The sequence below is a fragment of the Lolium rigidum genome, chromosome 1, assembly GCF_022539505.1.
Source record: "Lolium rigidum isolate FL_2022 chromosome 1, APGP_CSIRO_Lrig_0.1, whole genome shotgun sequence".
Lineage (NCBI taxonomy): Eukaryota > Viridiplantae > Streptophyta > Magnoliopsida > Poales > Poaceae > Lolium > Lolium rigidum.
In genome coordinates, this window is record NC_061508.1 from 317,428,004 (window position 1) to 317,446,591 (window position 18,588).

Here is an 18,588-nt window from a genome sequence, read left to right on the forward strand (position 1 = left end):
ACTCTCTTTCTTCTTTTATTGTCATGTCATGTCACCAAAATGCCTTGAGACGTGTGATGTTACCACCTATGTTACCTCCACTATGAGCAGTCTAATACACATACATGAGACTAGTGTAAAACAAAAAATGTCTATGCCTCCTGAGTTCGAGGGATCCCTTCTTTTAAAAAACATTGAAAAGTATTTACACGTTTCGAAAAATAAAGGGACAAAAATCTGGACATTGACACTGATGTATCCTTTACGCATGGAAAATTTCAATGTTTTCATAATTTTTTGAGGAAAAAATATGTATACTTGAATCCACACTTTTGTCATTTATTTTGTTGCAATGGGCCGGAGCACTGCCTTTTCATTAAGAAGGAGGAAAATAACTAGTTAATCCGGGAACATGGCAGAAAACCGAACAACACAATGCAACACGCTGGCTCCGAGATCGTGCACCACATGAGACGACGACTCTTCTGCCCAAGCGCAGCTAGAAGCGCTTCTGGAGCCGCCGCTCCGGCATCCGAACATCGGCAACCCACACACGACGGTCCCAAGACTACGCCGGCCAGCGAGGCCGGCGACACTGCCACCCAAGCGGCTAGAGTCAACGGCTAGCAGCACGACAAGAAAGCCACGCAAGCAGCACAACGTCGTAAGCCCGGATCCGCCGCTCCAGCGTCCATGCCGATCCTGAGATCACGCACCAACCGTGTCGATTCCTCCGCCACCCAAGCAGCCAGAGGCAACCACACAAACATAGAAGAAATCCGGAGTTGCCGCTCCAGCTTCCACAATAACCCCAAGTCCACTCACTAGCCGAGTCGACGCCTCTGCCACCCAAGCGACCAGAGGCATCACCTCGAATGTAGAAGGATTACAGGAGCCACCCGCTCCTGCTTCCATCCCGAGACCACGCACTTTTGTCATTTATGTGGAGCTAAGAATAATAAGTATTTGAAATTCATTTTTTGCATGTTTGTGGGGTATATCATTGGCCACATCCGGATGTAATTTAAAATTGTCTTGAATCTCGTAAATATTATTTTCTAATTTCTTAAATTGTATGATCACTAGGGCTAGAAATCTACACTTGTCAAATAGATACTACAGCAAGTTGCCAAAACAACTAATTTGAATATAATTTGAAAGACCTTATTGAAACACGGAAGATGGCAAATGGTTTGGTCTAGAAGATTTTAAGAGAACTAGGAATGTTCCAAAATTAAGTAATTAGGTTTTAAAAGGGACTATTTGTTGGAAGCTAGCTCTTTCCTCTAATAAAACTAGTATGAGACCATTAGGAAAGGATGAAGACCCTAAAAATAGTCAAAATAAATAAAACAAGTTAGAAAAACTTACACATCCTTGGTCCTATTAGAAAACTAGGTGTTGATAGTTCATTTGCATTAAGGTATAAAAACCCTTTTGATTTGGTACCAACTTCATAGATTAGGATGACATGCTCAACCTACTTAAATAAGTCTGCCAAGACTTAGGTACTATGAATATGCTCATTTCGCAAGTGGTTTGAGGCAAGGTGATCCATTGTGTCCTATTCTTTTTAATATTGTGGTGGATATGTTAGTCATCATAATTGAATGGGCAAAAAATGATGATCAAGTAGGGGGCTTTATTCCTCATCTTGTTGAGGGAGGGATCTCTATATTATAATATGCCGATGATACTATCCTTTTATTGGAACATGATCTCCTGAAAGCGGTGAATATAAAGCTAATTTTATGTCTATTCGAAGAACTCTTAGGACTTAAAATTAATTTTCACAAGAGTGAGATTTTTTTCTTTGGTAAGGCAAAGGATGATGTTGACAAGTATAAACAGATATTTGGATGTGATGATGGTTCCTTACCTTTTAAATACTTAGGTATTCCTATCCATTACAGAAAGCTTAGAAATTCTGATTGGTACCCAGTGGAGACCCTGTTTGAAAGTAAATTGGGATCTTTGGAAAGGCAAATTATTATCCTATGGGGATAGACTTGTCCTTATCAATTCAGTTTTAACAAGCTTACCTATGTTCATGCTATATTTTCTAGAGATACCTGCTGGGGTAAGAAAAAGATTGGATTTTTATAGGTCTAGATTCTTTTGGCAATCTGAGGAAAACAAAATAAAATATAGACTTACCAAGTGGAATATTGTATGCCGACCCAAAGATCAAGGGGGTCTAGGTATTGAGGTTCTTGAACTCAAAAATAGATGTTTATTGAGTAAGTGGCTTTATAAACTTTTTAACGAGGAAGGGGTGTGGCAGGAGTTGCTACAGAATAAATACCTAAGATAAAGGACCTTATCTGAGGTAAAAGCTAAACCTACAGACTCTCCCTTTTGGAAGGGATTGATGGGGGTTAAGGACGAGTTTTTAGTAGAGGTTTTTTCAAAATAGGTAATGGAGCAAATACTCGTTTTTGGGAGGATACCTGGTTAGAAAAAACATCATTAGCCCAAGAATATACATCCTTATATAATATTGTGCATCACAAGAATGTAACGGTAGCTCATGTGTTAGCTCAAACACCTCTGAATATCAGTTTCAGAAGGTTTGGTGGAAAACAAATGGACTTTATGGTTACAGTTATGCCGAAAGCTTATGAGGATTAATTTATCTGATGAGAATGATCAATTTGTTTAGAATTTGACAACAAATGGTTTGTTTACAATGAAATCTATGTATGAGGATCTTATGAATGACCATACACTTTTTTTTTGCGAAAATACCTTTGGAAAGTTAAAATTCTTCTAAAGATAAAAATATTTATGTGGTTTCTGAGTAATAAGGTGTTGCTTACTAAAGATAATTTAGCTAAAAGACGATGGAATGGGTGTACAAAATGTGTTTTTTGCGGAGAGCAGGAGACTATTGAACATTTGTTCATCACTTGTCCCTTAGCTAAAATACTTTGGCGCACGATTAATTTTACTTTTGCTTTTCCACCTTCAACCAATATTACGAATATGTTTGGTAATTGGTTAAATGTAGTTGATAGACAATCTAAGGCTTTCATCCGTATTGGGGTTTCTGTCTTATGTTGGTCTATATGGAGGGCGAGGAATGATATTATTTTTAACAAAAAACATTCTTTTCACTTTTTGCAGGTTATCCATATGGTGTCACACTGGGTTCAGCTGTGGGCTCTTCTGTCACCGGAGGAACAGCGGGATGATATGGCTACTGGATGCACATGGCTCCAGATGGTCGCTCAGGATATCTTGTGCCAGACTGGTTGGCGGCACAATAGACGACTACGATGATGGGTAGTCCAGTTTCACTTTGTTTCTTTCGCTGGTTAATTCTTGTATCAACTCTAGGCGATGACTGAGATGTCATAAACTTTGTAATCGTAATTTTTTTAATAAAAGGCCGTGTGCATCATCATGATGTAGAAGCCGGAGTTTCATTCCCCATTTAAAAAAAAATCGCAAAAAAAAACTATGAATTTTCTCATACATGGAAACCTTAATTCAACGAACTTATTAGTCTTATCGCATTTAGCACGTTCCTTTTTGACGAACACAGCTTACAACACAACCCGCTATCGACAGTAACATCGTCGACCACTGAAAGGATAGTAAACTGCTTTAACAAGACAGAAAGAGTGTAGGAGCATTGCATGGGATTCTAGCGTGCATCTCTAAGCAAAGTATGTACATAAATAATTGTGGTATGTGGGGGAAAAGGAAGGGTAAAGCACATATATGCATGCCTGGACCTACCCCACGTTGCCTTGTTGGCTTGTTTGCGTCGTCAACATTAATCGTGCTATCTGCAGTTGTGATTCGTTTAACTCCTCCTCCTAACCCTGCTTGATGTACTTTCAGTTCCGACGTTCCGCTTATTTGCATAGCCCATGTTATCCTCCTCCTCCTACCAGCTGGATGAAGCTCAGTGGGCTATCCACATATGGAAGAAGTTCCTCATGAACGCCGGCAATCTAGCTTTGCTCGCTTCTTGACACGGCATATACCAGAAGGAGCTGAAAGTTACGTAGCTGCATTGTTTCTAGTTTCTACATCGATCTCGAATTCTCGATCGCCAGTCACTATAATCCGTCTATATATATGGCACACTCCAGCTAGTATAGTTCATTATTCAGACCAATAAGCTAGCAAGAAAAAGAAAAAGAAGGAAACCATCAATGGCGAGGCTGGCCTCCGTGCTCCTAGTCCTGGCCGCCCTTCTCTCCGTCCTCATCTGCCGGGCTGCTGCAGCGGAGAAGACCGGGCAGATCACCGTGTTCTGGGGCCGGCACGCGGACGAGGGCACTCTGGGAGACGCCTGCAACTTCGACGGCATCTACACCGCGGTCAACATGGCGTTCCTGAACGTGTACGGCCACGGCAAGTACCAGCTGGACCTCTCGGGCCACCCGCTCGCCGGCGTGGGCGACGACATCAAGCACTGCCAGTCGCTGGGCATCCCGGTGTTCCTCTCCGTTGGCGGCTTCGGCGGCGACTACGGGCTCCCGACGAACCAGTCCGCGGTCGACCTTGCCGACCACCTCTGGTACTCGTACCTGGGCGGCACCCGCGCGGGCGTGCCCCGGCCCTTCGGCGACGCGCGGCTGGACGGCATCGACTTCTTCCTGGAGCGCGGCGGCGTAGGGGAGCACTACGACGCGCTGGCCAGAGAGCTGGCGAAGCGCAAGAGCACCCGTGGCGGTGACGGCGGGCCGCCGCTGCGGCTGACGGCGACGCCGCGGTGCGCGTCCCCGGACGGGAGTGTGCAACGTGCGCTGGCGACGGGCGTCTTCGAGCGCATCCACGTGAGGTTCTACGACTACCCCAACTGCACGGCATGGATCGAGGACGCGTGGAGCCAGTGGACGGCGGCGTACCCGGGCAGCAAGATCTTCCTGGGCCTGACGGCGTCGTACACGGACGCGTGCTACCTGGAGCGCAAGGCGGTGTTCGACATCGTGATGCCGATCGTGCAGAAGCCGGACAACTACGGCGGCGTCATGCTCTGGGACCGCTACAACGACGAGCAGAACGGTAACCATTACAGCAGCTACGTCAAGAACTGGGTTTGAGCGAGCTCCGGCCGTACCTCTCCTCTGCTTTCGCATGTCAGTAACCTGCTATGAGCCATCACTGTTGCGTGCTCTTGCAAGAATATAGTTTCTGGTGTCTGCTTTGATTATCTGCTTGCCTCTATGTATGCCACCGACTGTCTTCAGAGTACTGCTTAATTCTGCTCTGGAAATCTGGAATGTATGCCACCGATTATATTCAGATCAGAGTACTGCTTAATTATGTTCTGAAATCCACCGATTATCTTCAGAGTACTGCTTAACTATGTTCTGGAAATTCGGAATATATGCCACCGATTATCTTCAGAGTACTGCTTAATTATGTTCTGTAAATCTGAAATGTATGCCACCCTTGCGTGTGATCTACTTTTCAAAATATGCAACACTAAACAACAATACCGGAGAGAATGTATATCGCCCGCTAGGACCGCTTACGGAAACTTCGGTGGATCTTGGTTTCTGCTTGCGGGAAACTTCTTCGCGGTGGCCAGTGTTAGTTCACCCACGTCTCCTGCCGAAGAAAGCACATGCTCGTGTATATGCGGTGCGGAAGCGGCACAGCACACCCTCCGTAACTGACGCTGACAGACCGAAGAGGATCCGTGTGATAGTACCGATGGTAACCAATCCGTCAATCACAATTAACCTGACATATGCCAAATCTTATACGGACCGTGTGCTCAAGTGTGTAAGGATTTAAATCAAGCACGAGACGCCTGATGGTGATGACCCACAAATTCATCAAGGTTTTAGGATGAACAAGCCCTTAAGTCGCCTCGTCGCGGAGGGTCCACGGGGAGCAAGATTTGAAGAAATTTCAGTAATTTTGGTGGTGCTAGAATGAAATTATACCGACTTATAGGACTATATTCGTAAGTATTGAATAAGAAACAAATCTGTGTCAATCTTTTAAAAAATTTAACAACAAAAACCCAAAGTAATTTCCGTATAACTTGGAATTTTATGAATTTCGTTAGGTCCTATTTTTTCACATTCTGAAAAGAAATTCCCCCTCACACTGTATATCTTTTTCTTCCATTTATTGTGACGTTTATTTTTTATAATTTATTTTCCAAAGTTTGGTATCATATAATTTTTCTTACCCACGAGCCTCCCTCATCGCTTTCTATTAAAGAAACCGTCAAAAATATACAAAAATTCAAAGAAAGAAAAGAAAACATGTCTACAACAGACAAACTGTAGTGAAGCATAAAGAGCCTAGAACTGCTACTTATGATATCACCACTCGGGGTGCAGAAGGAAAAAACAAAAGAAACAAAGTCGTCTATCCGTCCATCAACATGTTAACCTCACAACACTTGGTATATTATAGTAGGTTGATCATAAGGGAAACGTCTTCTGAAGCAATCACCGTTTCTAGTTTCTGAATTATTTGTTGCGGGTGCGTTCACGTATATTCGGGGTGAGACCAACCCTTTTGGTTAGGTATGGGGCGGCAAGGCGATCAAGAAGATCTCATAGAACACACCAAGCACACGAGTGATTTTTACCCAGATTGAGGCTGCTCTTGTGAGCAAAAGGTCTTACGTCCCGCTTGTCTGAATTGATCGATGGTTTTGCTACATTACAACGGCGAAACTTAAATTCCCGAGATTGGGAGGTTGAGTTCTCTCTGGGTAGATTGATCTAAGGAGCGACGACTCTCTTCTCTTAGTCTCCAATCTCCATAGTTTGCAAAAATTCTCCTTTCGCTCAACCTACTTCTTCCTTAATTTTATTCCGTGAATGGGTAGTTTTCGAGCGACTAGGGGGAGGGGGGGGGGGGGATAGGCGGTACTCAATTTTTTTGTCCTTTTCAATTTCAGGCTATGCAAGAAAGTAAAGTCAGAGAATTGAACAAAGAGATGATCCTATATGATTCAACAAGACACAAGCAACAACAAAACAACAAGAAAAGAGTGCAAGGTAAAAGAAACGATACAACCGGACCAAATCGGGACGACACGGGTCAGATGTTTCCCATAGTTCCTTCCTAAGAGAAGTACGTCTACGTTGGGGAGGTGTGGTGCAAAGGCCACCAATCGCCACAATGGTGTAACCTTCTTTCCCGGTGAGCACACCACGAAGGTGTACTCACTTCTCCACTAAGCAAGGTTTGTTCTAGGTGGTTAACCTTCACACAAGGTTGGGGCAAGACTGCACATACAACTTGGAGGCTCCTAACATCATCTAGAGCTAGTACAACATCGAGCTAGCCTCTGGATACACTCTCAGCAAGAATCTCCACAAAAGGAGATCTAGTGTTCCAAGACCAAGAGAGTGTTCAAACGTCTACCTCGGGTTGGGGAAGCAGATCCCTATTTATAGGGCCATACGCCCTTCTGGTCGTTGCGCAGCCAGAGGGGTGGGGGTGGTCCGGAGTTATTTATGGCCGGATCATCCAGGGGCGGATAATCAGGCCCGGCGAAGTAGATGGGTAGCCCTATCTCTCTCCCCCCTCTACTAGAGATGGCAACATCCTGGTGTGGACCGAACATTTTGATATCCTCCAGCCCGAATGATCCGTGCTGCAATTCGGTAGCAGGCATCTTCTGGACAACTTCTAGGGCACCCTTGTAGGAGGGGGGATGGTCGAGTCCTTGCAGAACATAACCCCTTAGTGGGAGCAGTCTTCTTCTCTTTGCCTTATCTCTTTCTTTTTCCTCATCCAAAGATGCATACACAGTTACACACAGTGTGTTCAAAACACTTAGAAGTAATCCGAGATGGATTGAGGTGGTTTAAATATCTCGTCAAAATTCACAATCCACTCCAATATGTTCCAATCCGCGTGGATAGGAGATAAACCGAACAGGGCCTAAGAGCATCTCTAGCAGAGCCCGTAAAAGGGCCAAAAACAAAAATAACCGCCAATTTAAGGGTTTGGGCTGAAAAATGGCGCTAATCAGTTACCGGAAAAGGGCCAATATCGAATATATTTTTTCGGGCTGAGACCGAAAACCCAAATCGGCCTGTATTTGGAGGGGTCGCTCGAGCGAACCGAACCCTCGATCCATATCTACGGCGCGCTGAAATTCCAGCTGATGCAACTGCTCGCTCTCTCCCTCCCCGCGCCGCCACCACACTCCGCCGCCGCCGCACCGCCCAATTAGCCCGAGCCCCGCATCTCAGAGCTAGCGCAGGTCGCCCCGCACCCCGCACCCCGCCCGCGGTTCCTCGCCCAACTCCGGGTGCCGCCCCCGCCGTCGCCGCGCCATCCGAATCGAGGATGAGCTCGGGCGATGACTTCGTCGATGTCGATCTATCGGATTCGTCAAGCTCGGACGATTTCAACCATGATGAGCTGCTCCAGGATGACGAGATGGAGGCCACCATGCTCCTCCTCTCCGTCAAGGAGCTGGAGGACTGCGTGAAGCTGCTGAATCGGAGGCGCGGGTCGGTGATGGGCCAGAACCACATCCAGCGGAATCGCCTCCTCGGCCACGAGCAGCTGATGGAGGACTACTTCGCCGAGGTACCTACCTATCCGCCCCATCTATTGCGTAGGAGGTATTACATGTGCCATAGTTTGTTTGTCAAAATCGTCAAGGCCTGGGAAGCTAATTCGGATTACTTCAAGCAACATAGAAATGCCTCCGGCATGATGGGTTTTAGCCCGTTCCAAAAAATCTCTACTGCCATGAGGGTGATTGTGTATGACATCTCTGCGGATTACACCGACGAGTATTTTCGAATTGGCGAAGATACTACATCGGAGTCGGCAAATTGAGAATGCCAGTACCTATGCTTAGCTTGTTTATGATCTGAAAATGCACCACTGGCAGCGACATGGCCGTCGCCTTTTTTTTAACAGGGGTAAGGTCCAAAGACCCTAGAAGCTACTAGTATTAATTAGGTGGTGGGTACAAATTACAGAGAAGCCCCTACAGATCAGGGGAATTCTGGATAAGGACTTAGCTTTTACAGAAAGACCCCATAAAAATATGAAAAACGCGATCAGGTCCTCGAAGCTCTGCACCGCATATGGGAGTCGCTGTCGAGTTGCTCCGCCACCGAACGAACACCGGCGCCGGGGACGAACCACTTGGTCCGGCTTCGTGGCGGAAGCGATAGCTCTTCCCCTTGGACTTCTTGGTCCTTGGGAAGTTAGATCTCCAGGAGAAGGGCCGCCATTCGGCCATGTGATGCAGGGGCAGGGGGTTGACGCCGGCATATGTCCCCCATTGAAGAGCTTCCCCAGATGAACGTCGCGTCGGCAACATCGTCGGCAAAGAAGTCGCAGCTCCATAGCACCTCTTGGGCAGCAGCTGGCTTCGATAGGCGATAGGCGAAACATCGGCAGCATCTCCTTCCTCGCCACCACGGTAGGCCAGGGAGAAGCAGAGCCGATGGCTACTCACCACCGAGCGAATCCAGCGAAGGTAAGACCTCCTGGATGCAGATGAACTGGCGACGGCGTGTCTGTGCTCCTCCTCGCCTGCACGGCCGGCCAGGAGCTCGTCGTTGACGCCGTTCTCCGATGCGCGCGCGTTTTCCCCCTCGCCTCCAAGGCCGGCCAGGAAAAGACACCGCCCGCCGCTTCCACGCTGCAACAGGTGGTGCTCCGCCGCTTATTTATTGAAGGAAGCGTCAGCCCCGTTCATCCCTCTCTCCTCCGACCACCGGAGAAGAAGAAGAAGAAGGAAGGACTCTACATCAGGCGAGATCCAGTCGGCCAGATCTCCTCCTCCGCCTCCACTACCGGGCATGAAGCCCCCTACCGGCAAACTGCCGCTAATCCTACCTAGGCTATCTACTCCGGCGCCTCCCCTCCGCCCATCTCCACCGGCGAGATCGGCTTCGGGTCGGCCCGACACCCTCGAAGAAACCCTCAGGTACTGTGGATAAGAGAGAGAGGGAAGGGGGGAAATGAGCCTTTGATCCTACCATTCAATTCATTTATGTGTCACATGTATCGTTGTTGAGACATTTGTTAATTTGTCCAATATTCCGAGAATTGTTGTAATTTGGTTGAGACTTTTTTCATGTGTTCAATTTTCCAAAACTGTTGTAATAATTTGGTTCAGAATATTATTTATGTGTTGTAATAGTTTGGATGATTATTTGATTAATCATGATCGATTGTTGTATGTTTTGCATATAAATTTTATGAAAAACCCTGCCTTTATGGGTTCGGAAGCCGCTATGTTTACAGTTCTGGTTTACGGACGTCAGCCATTTTTCGATCCGTAAAAACGAGTTCGGTGAACTGAACTATGAGGTTTTTCAGTTCACGAACGGGCTTGCTGCAGATGCTCTAACTGGGCCTCAGTTTCCACTGAACTGAACCGACCGGGGTATCGTGGGCCGCGCGTCGCCTCGTCCCCGGCCACGCGCGACTTCTCGGTAGCCGATTTGGCGATCCCCTTCTCGTCTCGTCTCGTCTCGGCTCTGCAGCAGCGACCACCACCACCACCAGCGCCGGCGCTCGCCTCCACCGCACGTACATCCTCCTCCCCTCCTCCCACCCAGCAGAGGCGCCGGCGTCCTTCGCGCCCGCACGTCCTCTCCCGCCTGCCGACCCGTACGTTCGTGTCCTCTCGCGGGCACAGGCGCCGGCGACAGATCCCAAGCCGGGGCTCCTTCTCCAGCCTCCCCCCCGCCCCGGCCGCCGTCCTCCTCCTCCGTCCGGCCTGCGCCCACCCGCTCTCGTAAGGTCAGAGCTCCGCCTCCTGCCTGTCCATCCCATCGTAGCACAGGCTATTACTTTTGGGGGTGGTTAGCGGTAATTGGTCGGTCAGCATTGTTTCGTCATCCTGTCGTGCTTAGCGAATCCTAGTAGTCCCTCAGCGTTTCGTTGAGCTTCGAAGGTATCCGCTTGATGCTCATCGTTGTTCTTGTTTGGGGGTGTTTGTGCATGGCTGGAAACTGCGCCACGAACAAGCCCTGGGAAATGTTAGTAACGTTTTTTTTTTCTCAAAGCATTTTGTCCTCACTCGTATGTGGAAATTTGGGCATGTGTTACGTTTCTTCTGAAGTTTTTTTCTCACCGTGTAAGTAGTGAACCACAGAATTGTTCGCTACTTTCCTGTTGCACACAGTCTCTTTCAGAAGTTACGGAGATGATGCATGCTAGGATGATTGTGAGTACTGTAAGAATTCTACCGGTGCTACTCAGGCCTGAAACTTTTCACGTGTTGGAATTATTCCAATAGCTGTTTTTCTCTCATCAAAGTAGCTAAGTTAACAAACAAACCTAAAGGGTTCATACTTCCAAGAAAATGCCAACTTAGTACTAACTAATGTTGCTCATATGCATGTTCTTTTCATCAATTTGAATGTGCAATACCCCTCAATAAATTACTTTTTGTTCTGATTTTGGCAGATGGAGGCAGTTGAGCTCGAAGACAGCGGTGAGCACCAACAACCTTTGGATGCTTCTCTTGCTTCAGATGTCATATATGAAGACGCGCCTGTATGTCCGTGCATTGGAACTGAGCACCAGGCAGAAATCCCGAATCTGTGCACAGAGGATGAGCGCCATCAGCTCATGGCCAGCCCGCTTGAAAGCATGCTACCTGGTTTCGATTTCCTTGTCACGGTTGGGTTAGCTGTACCAATTGTGTGGGGACCAAGTGAAGTCCATAAGGAGGAGGGATTAGGATTACATAATTCTTCAGAAACCGAAGCAAGAACAAGCTGCCAGGACGAGGATGGCCGAGTAACCTCAGTTTGTCCAACCAGCAATAGTATAAGTGACCATGATTCGACATTTCAGGATCCAGATCCTGTAGTTCCTGTTGATCATATAGAATCTGATGCTAATCGAGCACAGGATGGAAATTTGGCTCCATGTTCTACTCGAGAGGACCTCGATTTTGCTAATAATCCTATGATGAAGCAAGTGGAAGTCGATCAATTTACTCCACTGCCTTATTCATCCACTTCCCTTTGGAGTGGTATTGAGGCAGAATGTTTTCTGCTCGGGCTCTACATTTTCGGCAAAAACCTAAGTCTGTTGAGCAGGTTTGTTGGGAATAAAACCATTGGGGATGTGCTTTGCTACTACTATGGAAAGTTCTACAAAAGAGATGCATATAAAAGATGGTCGGACTGCAGAAAAGCACGAACTAGGAGATGCATTCTTGGGGAACGCATTTTTACAAGTTGGCGGCAGCAGGAGATTATCTCTCGTCTGAAATCTGTAGTACTCAAAGAAGCTCATGATTCATTGGCAGAGGTATGTTGCAACTATAGCGTATACAAAGAATTTGATCTTGTTCGCCTTTGGTTGTCTTTTGCTGGTTAATTATTAAATGACTCAGCATGAAATTATCCCCATTATCAGCTGAGGTTCTCTTAGTCATAATTCACTTCCAATATCATTATTTTTGTATAGTACTAGAATTAGTTGTTTTTCTGCGCAAGATATTTTATCTAAGGTTTCCTTTGTAACTTAGCATGAATGGTTCAAAGGAATGGTATTAAATATTACAGTATTTATGACATAACATCTCTAATATGGCGAGCCTGTAGGTGCCTTACCGAAGGCGATTTACACTTGTTTGATTGGAGTACTCGAAAATTTGTATTGTTGTGCTACTTCTATGTGTATCTGCATAATACACAGTATTTTTTTATTATGGAAACATGGCCAATACTAGTCTATATTTTATGTTGATCGCTTAGCGTGTAATTGCTTATCGAACTGATTGTTGACCAGCCGCGTCGTTGTGTTCACCGATTTGGTGGTCCAATCGCCACTAAGATTCAACAACAGCACTATATTCAACTTAATATTATGCTATTTGTATTGTCAACACAACCTATTTGTGTATTTCTAAGGAGCTATTTGCAAGCTAATGAAATAGCGTATGGCGTCTTCAGGGACAAACATGATTATTCCCCGTAATTTTATCTGCATGATATTGGGGCCCTAAGTTGGACTCACAGTTTTGCACACCCAATATTCTCTCCTGCCATCCCCACATCACTATCACCCAACTGTCGGTGACTGTGGCCATGGGCAAGCCTTTGCCGTTGCTGTGTAGGGTCACTGCTTGTTGCTGCCTCCTTGTATGACCAGTATTTGGATGCTAATAGGAGTGGTCATTCCAGCTACTTCTTGAACACTGGTGTGTGTCAATTGGTTGAGTATTTGGTCTGGTTGCATTTTCTTGCTTCTCTCTGTTAATGTAGATGAGTTCTTGTTGGTGCTACGCACATGGTTATACTTTATGCATGTAAGTCCTGGAGGAAAACAAATCTCTTGAATTCACTGATTCTTTTTTACCCAGTTCAACGACTGTGATCTGGGTTTTAAATTATGCTCTCTGGTCTGAGCTTTTGTATTCAGCTTAGGATGTGATACACTTTCATGTTATATGACACCCTACACATTGTTATGGTTCACTATAGGAATCACTTGTGCTGTTCAAAATAACACTATTGATCTTGATTTTGCTCCATATGATGCTCTGGCGCTCTTGTATATATAAGTAGATCTAACTAATCTGGTGTATGAATATAGCTATCCAGTTATGATAATATGAACCTTTAACCTGATAACCGAAAACATTATAGGTATACTGCATTTGGGTATCATGGTTTTCTAGGTTCTTTGCTAGTTTTTGTCAGAAGCACTTCGATTGTTAAGCTATTGGTCCCAGGATAAATATGAGTCAGATATGTGATGATCCAAGGACAGATGTTTTCTTTTTTTACTTAAATGTTTTTCCTAGTTTAATTTCATCGAAGAACCACCATTTTTTTCATGCAATATAATACCCTTGCATATAATCCTTCGATGAATTTTTTTCATGTGTCATCAACATTTGAAATGGATGTTCTTTTCCATATGAACTGTATTTCTTTCGCATGTTGCAGATTTTCAAATCTTTCAATGACGGACAAACATCTTTAGAAGATTTTGTATTTGCTCTGAAATCCACTGTTGGAATAGAAGCTGTCGTGGAGGCTGTTGGAATTGGTAAAGAGAAGCATGATTTGACTGGATTTGTCCTGGACCCATCCAAACCAAATCAAGCTCTTTCTGGTCATCCTGACATGCCTACAGGCAAAGATTGTTCCTCCCTCGCTTCGGAAGATATAATTAAGTTCTTAACAGGTGATTTCAGAAGAAGCAAGACAAGATCAAACGATCTTTTCTGGGAAGCTGTTTGGCCCCGTTTGCTTGCAAGAGGGTGGCATTCGGAGCAGCCAAAAGATGTCAGCACAACTAAGAATAGCCTTGTTTTTCTTGTGCCGGGTATAAAAAGATTCTCAAGAGGTGACCTCACTAGAGGCACTCATTATTTTGATTCTGTCAGTGATGTGCTTAAACAAGTGGCAGCGGATCCTGTTCTTCTAGACATAGAGGTTGGTGGAATGGACTATGGTGTTACGGCTGAGCAAAATGGCGATGCCACAGACTTGAACCTGAACCAAGATGATCCTTTGGATGGTAATCAGGAGCTTCCAAGGTACACAATTATTGATACTACCTTGGTACAGGGAGCAGAGCCCTTAAGAGTCAGGGAGCTGAGGAGACTACCTGCTGATGCAAAAATTCGTCCTGGCACTTCACGTCATTCACGCAATATTGTGAATGTCAGTTCATCAGAGGAGCAAGATGTGAATGATCGATTGTTAGTTGACCAGGAATACTGTGGACAAGTTGCAGCTGATGTGAACAACACTGAAATGGTCTGGGCGTACAATGTAGGCAAAGACACTGAAAACATGATGGCTGCATCCTGCTCAGATTTTCCAGTCAATGGCCATTCTTCTAATGGCAGTGGTAACAAAATTGATTTAACATGCTTATTTGACCCCAAAAGAAAAACTGAAAGGCGCAAGTATTTATCCCCAGTATCGAAGCGAAGAAGATTATCTAGCTGTAACACTGATCAGACAAGTCGGCGCAGCTTTAATTTTTCCAAGGGAGACAGTTCAGCGAAAGAGAAAATAAAGGCACCATCAACCTCATCGAAACCAACTGTCCGTGATGTTTGTGGTAATTTTCGGATCAAAACAACTGCAGGATGTTCCACAGAGAAGCCACGTGAGCAGATAAGAGATGCATCAAACGCTCTTACCAGTGACAGGTGGAATGAGAAGATGAAAGTAAAGAACTTAAATGAACACAAGAAGGTGAATGTGAAGAACTTAAATGACAAGTCATTTGAGTGCAAGGTTGACACGGTGCCTGAAGTTTATTCAAAGATCACCATCACAGAGGCAAAATTTGGCAAAGGGGCTCAAGTTAGTAGCTTGGCTGGTCAGGTTAAACAGGAGGCACCACTAGATGGCAAGACAAGCGCAAGAGTGCGTGCCATGCCATCAGACGATCATGGTCACATGAAGGCTGAGGAAATTCCCTCCATATCGAATGGCAATCAGGTCCGTGATTCAGAGGTAACAGGAGGACCTGCTAACCCGCAAGCTGATCTGGCTTCGCAGGCGGATTCTCGTAGGCACGGAACCAGAAATAGGCCTCCCACAGCAAAAGCTCTGGAAGCCGTTGCCTTGGGGTTCCTTGGAGGAAAGCGCAAGGGTGAACCCAAAAGCCCTGGAACAGGCAGGCCTCCCCAGAGACCTCGCAAGCCCAGTAAAGACTGGGTTTATGCACCTACAAGTAGTGACACAGACAACCCCAGCATGGACCCTGATTCTCCAATGTGAGCAGGTTGCTACGCATTTGTTGGTGTGAACAACGGCTCCATATCAACATTTTGGATGATCAATATCAAGTCAGAAATCTAGCTTCAACTAGAATGACGTGCATCGATAAACCCTTCTATGGCACCCTGCGCTTTGTGATTTGTAATATTTTACAGAACGCAATGGTGAGGCAGGTGAGCTGGTGGGCCAATCGAATGTCATGCAGGAAGCTCCCTTGGTTTCTATTTAAGCTTATTGGATTTGTATGTCCATCAAGGATTGCAAAGTGTAACTTGTACTGAGGAAGAGATGAGTTGATACCATATTGGGCTATTGACCAGATTTCAGTTTCCTTGGATCCAAGGATTAATTCTTTGCGTGTAATATATATCCCATTCATGCTTTTGGTTGATAGGAGCAACAGGGCATTGGCCATGTTACACCGTGCAAAATTTGCGCAATACATGTGCATGCCCTTCTACACGGTAAATGAAACTATGCACGGAACTACATAAGGCCATATTGAACCATTTTAGTATAGGTACTTGCATTTTTCAAAAATAGAATAGTACAGTTCAAAAGAACATGTACCCGTAAGAATGTATGCGTCTAAGCATATAACTACACATGCTCTGTGCACTGTAGGAACAGAAAGAAAATAGATTAAAATGCACCATTGGTCCATAGCCTACCAAAAGAAATTAAGTATATAGGGAATAAATGTTTTCAAGGATATAAGAGAAGTGCATAATGGATCAATGGTACAGGAGCGGCGAGGCAATGCGGCTCATGCTAATTGGCACACCATAATTCTCAAGGTTCATACAAATCTTATTGTCGGTATGACCATCATGGATATTGTTGTGAAAGATGGTGAAGCTTGAATCCATGCATATCAGATGTGGACAAATATGTAATTATGTGTCTTTGCACATATATGTAGCATAGGGATCATGCAGCTCGTCCCTAAAGGTGTGCGATGTTCATGGTCGCCGGCTTCATCTCCCAGGCGGTCAGCTCCGCCACTCTTGACATGTGCCTTCCCACTCTTCACACGTGCCTTCCCACTCTTCACACGTGCCTTCCCATTGATGAAGACGAAAGTGCTTAAAAATTTCTCTTCTAAGCCTTGTAAAAAAAATCATCATGCATGTAAAAAACCAAGATCTTACTTGTACGAGAATCACTACGGTGCACATCTGCACACTTCGGTGTCTTTTGATGAGTGCAACCTCTCCCGGGCCTTGTGGAGATTATCCCCACCAAAACCCAAATCCTCACTTATTTCTGAAGGCATGTTTGGTTCTAATGTATTAGATTAGTATAACTATCAGTTTTTTTTTCTTTTTCTTCAAATCTTAGTATATTTTACTTAATACACTACCTCTACATATTGATCTGGGGATTGGAATTAGGTCAAGGTAGGGATTTCACAAAAACACTCCCTAGTAAAAAAGCAGAGCACTAAACACTGCTGGGATCTTTGAGGGGGCATTTGGTCAGTACAAACTTGATGATCCAATTACACGATTGAGTTAGAAAAAAATAGTTTATTTTTGCACAGCGGGCTGCTTCAGTTCATGATGATTGGGTGTATATTTGTGAGTTCAAGGGATTCCTCCAACACTTCTATGGTGTCACCAGTAAGGTTTCTGGCACCAAGTATGTCACCTCCAACACCTTTGGAGAGATCGTTGCTTCCAATTATTTGTTGGTGAATGGAGTGATTATGTGATTGTAATGATGATGAAATCTTCAAAAGCATGGCTGTCAACATTACTACAACACTTAATCCTGTTGAATACCCAGCGTGGGGAGGGCACTCCCGGCGCGTGCAATTTGGACCGTACGATCGCGCCTCTAAACCGGCATGGTTCGTCCGTTTGAGTAGATAGAAAAAGTTACCGCTACACATGTTTTATCTCTAGCCTCACTAACGTATTGGCCCCGCTTCACGTCATCGTTACTGGGCCAAAGTTGATCCGGTGAAAAATCATCCAACATTTCTCTGTCTTCCCCCTCGCCCTCCCACATCGCTCTTCCCGATGAAAAAACATGGGCTGCTCTATTTTCTTCCGCCGCCGGCGACATCCTTTCCCCAGGTGCCCTGCTTCCTTCCCTGGCAACAAGCCGCGCCGCCACACCGTGCCTCCGCCTCCTCTTCTGTTTCCCCGCCGCGCCCCTACTCTCTCACCCGGGAAACCCTAACCTCGCCCCTGCTCCGACGCCTCCTCCTCCTCGACCTCCCCCAGCTCCTTCTCCACTACATCGACGTAGGCAGCAGCTACGCGTCGCGTCGGTCCACAGGTACGTCGCGTGCCTGCTCCTTTCTCTGCCTTTGCAATTGAGCAAATGCAGAACACTGATCCATACAACAGTAATCCTGTTTGTTTACATGTGAATTGTGTTTACTGCTAAATATACTTTGATGTACGTAGTGCTTATCATTCTGCTGTTTCCTGTGCACGCATGGTCATCGATGGTTCAGTAGAGCTTGTTTGTTTACATGTGCATTTCGTTAATTTTCATCGCCCCAAAAAGAGAATTGTAGACTCCTAAAATGCTTACCATATTGTTTATCATCCTTCTGGGACATGAATCCAAGAGGAGCCACTCCATCTTTGTGTCTTTGTGAGTGATTTTTCCTCCTTTCTAATTTGAGCTTTGCAAAGTCCTGGAGTGGACTGTTTGATCTGTTCCTTCTATTGGTTCCTGGTTTTTTCTCCATACAGATGCTTTCAGTTGTCCTCTCTACGGCAGTGTATTGTTCACGAAAAAACAATCTCCTGATGCATGATCCAAGTTCCCAGGTGCCTGCGAGCACATAAGGGGCTCGCTATGTTGAGTGTTAACATATTTCAGAACTGTATTTATTTTTCCATCTCTCAGTAGTTCCCTTCATGTCCCAATGCTTTTCTATGAAAATTAGTTTTGTTCTCTTATGGCT

The 18,588-nt window shown here is 45.4% G+C and overlaps 2 protein-coding genes across 2 annotated transcripts; both read left to right on the forward strand.

The window, feature by feature from the left end:
• The first annotated feature begins 4,145 nt into the window (after nt 1-4,145).
• Nucleotides 4,146-5,039, forward strand: LOC124661823 (xylanase inhibitor protein 1-like). The gene has a single exon (XM_047199709.1). It carries the CDS (start codon nt 4,146-4,148, stop codon nt 5,037-5,039), a length of 894 nt encoding a protein of 297 aa, XP_047055665.1.
• A 5,558-nt stretch (nt 5,040-10,597) lies between these two features.
• LOC124698167 lies at nt 10,598-16,044 on the forward strand. The gene is made up of 3 exons (XM_047230686.1): nt 10,598-10,695; nt 11,365-12,219; nt 13,866-16,044. Exons 2-3 carry the CDS (start codon nt 11,365-11,367, stop codon nt 15,660-15,662), a joined length of 2,652 nt encoding a protein of 883 aa, XP_047086642.1. The 5' UTR covers nt 10,598-10,695; the 3' UTR covers nt 15,663-16,044.
• The last annotated feature ends 2,544 nt before the right edge of the window (nt 16,045-18,588 follow it).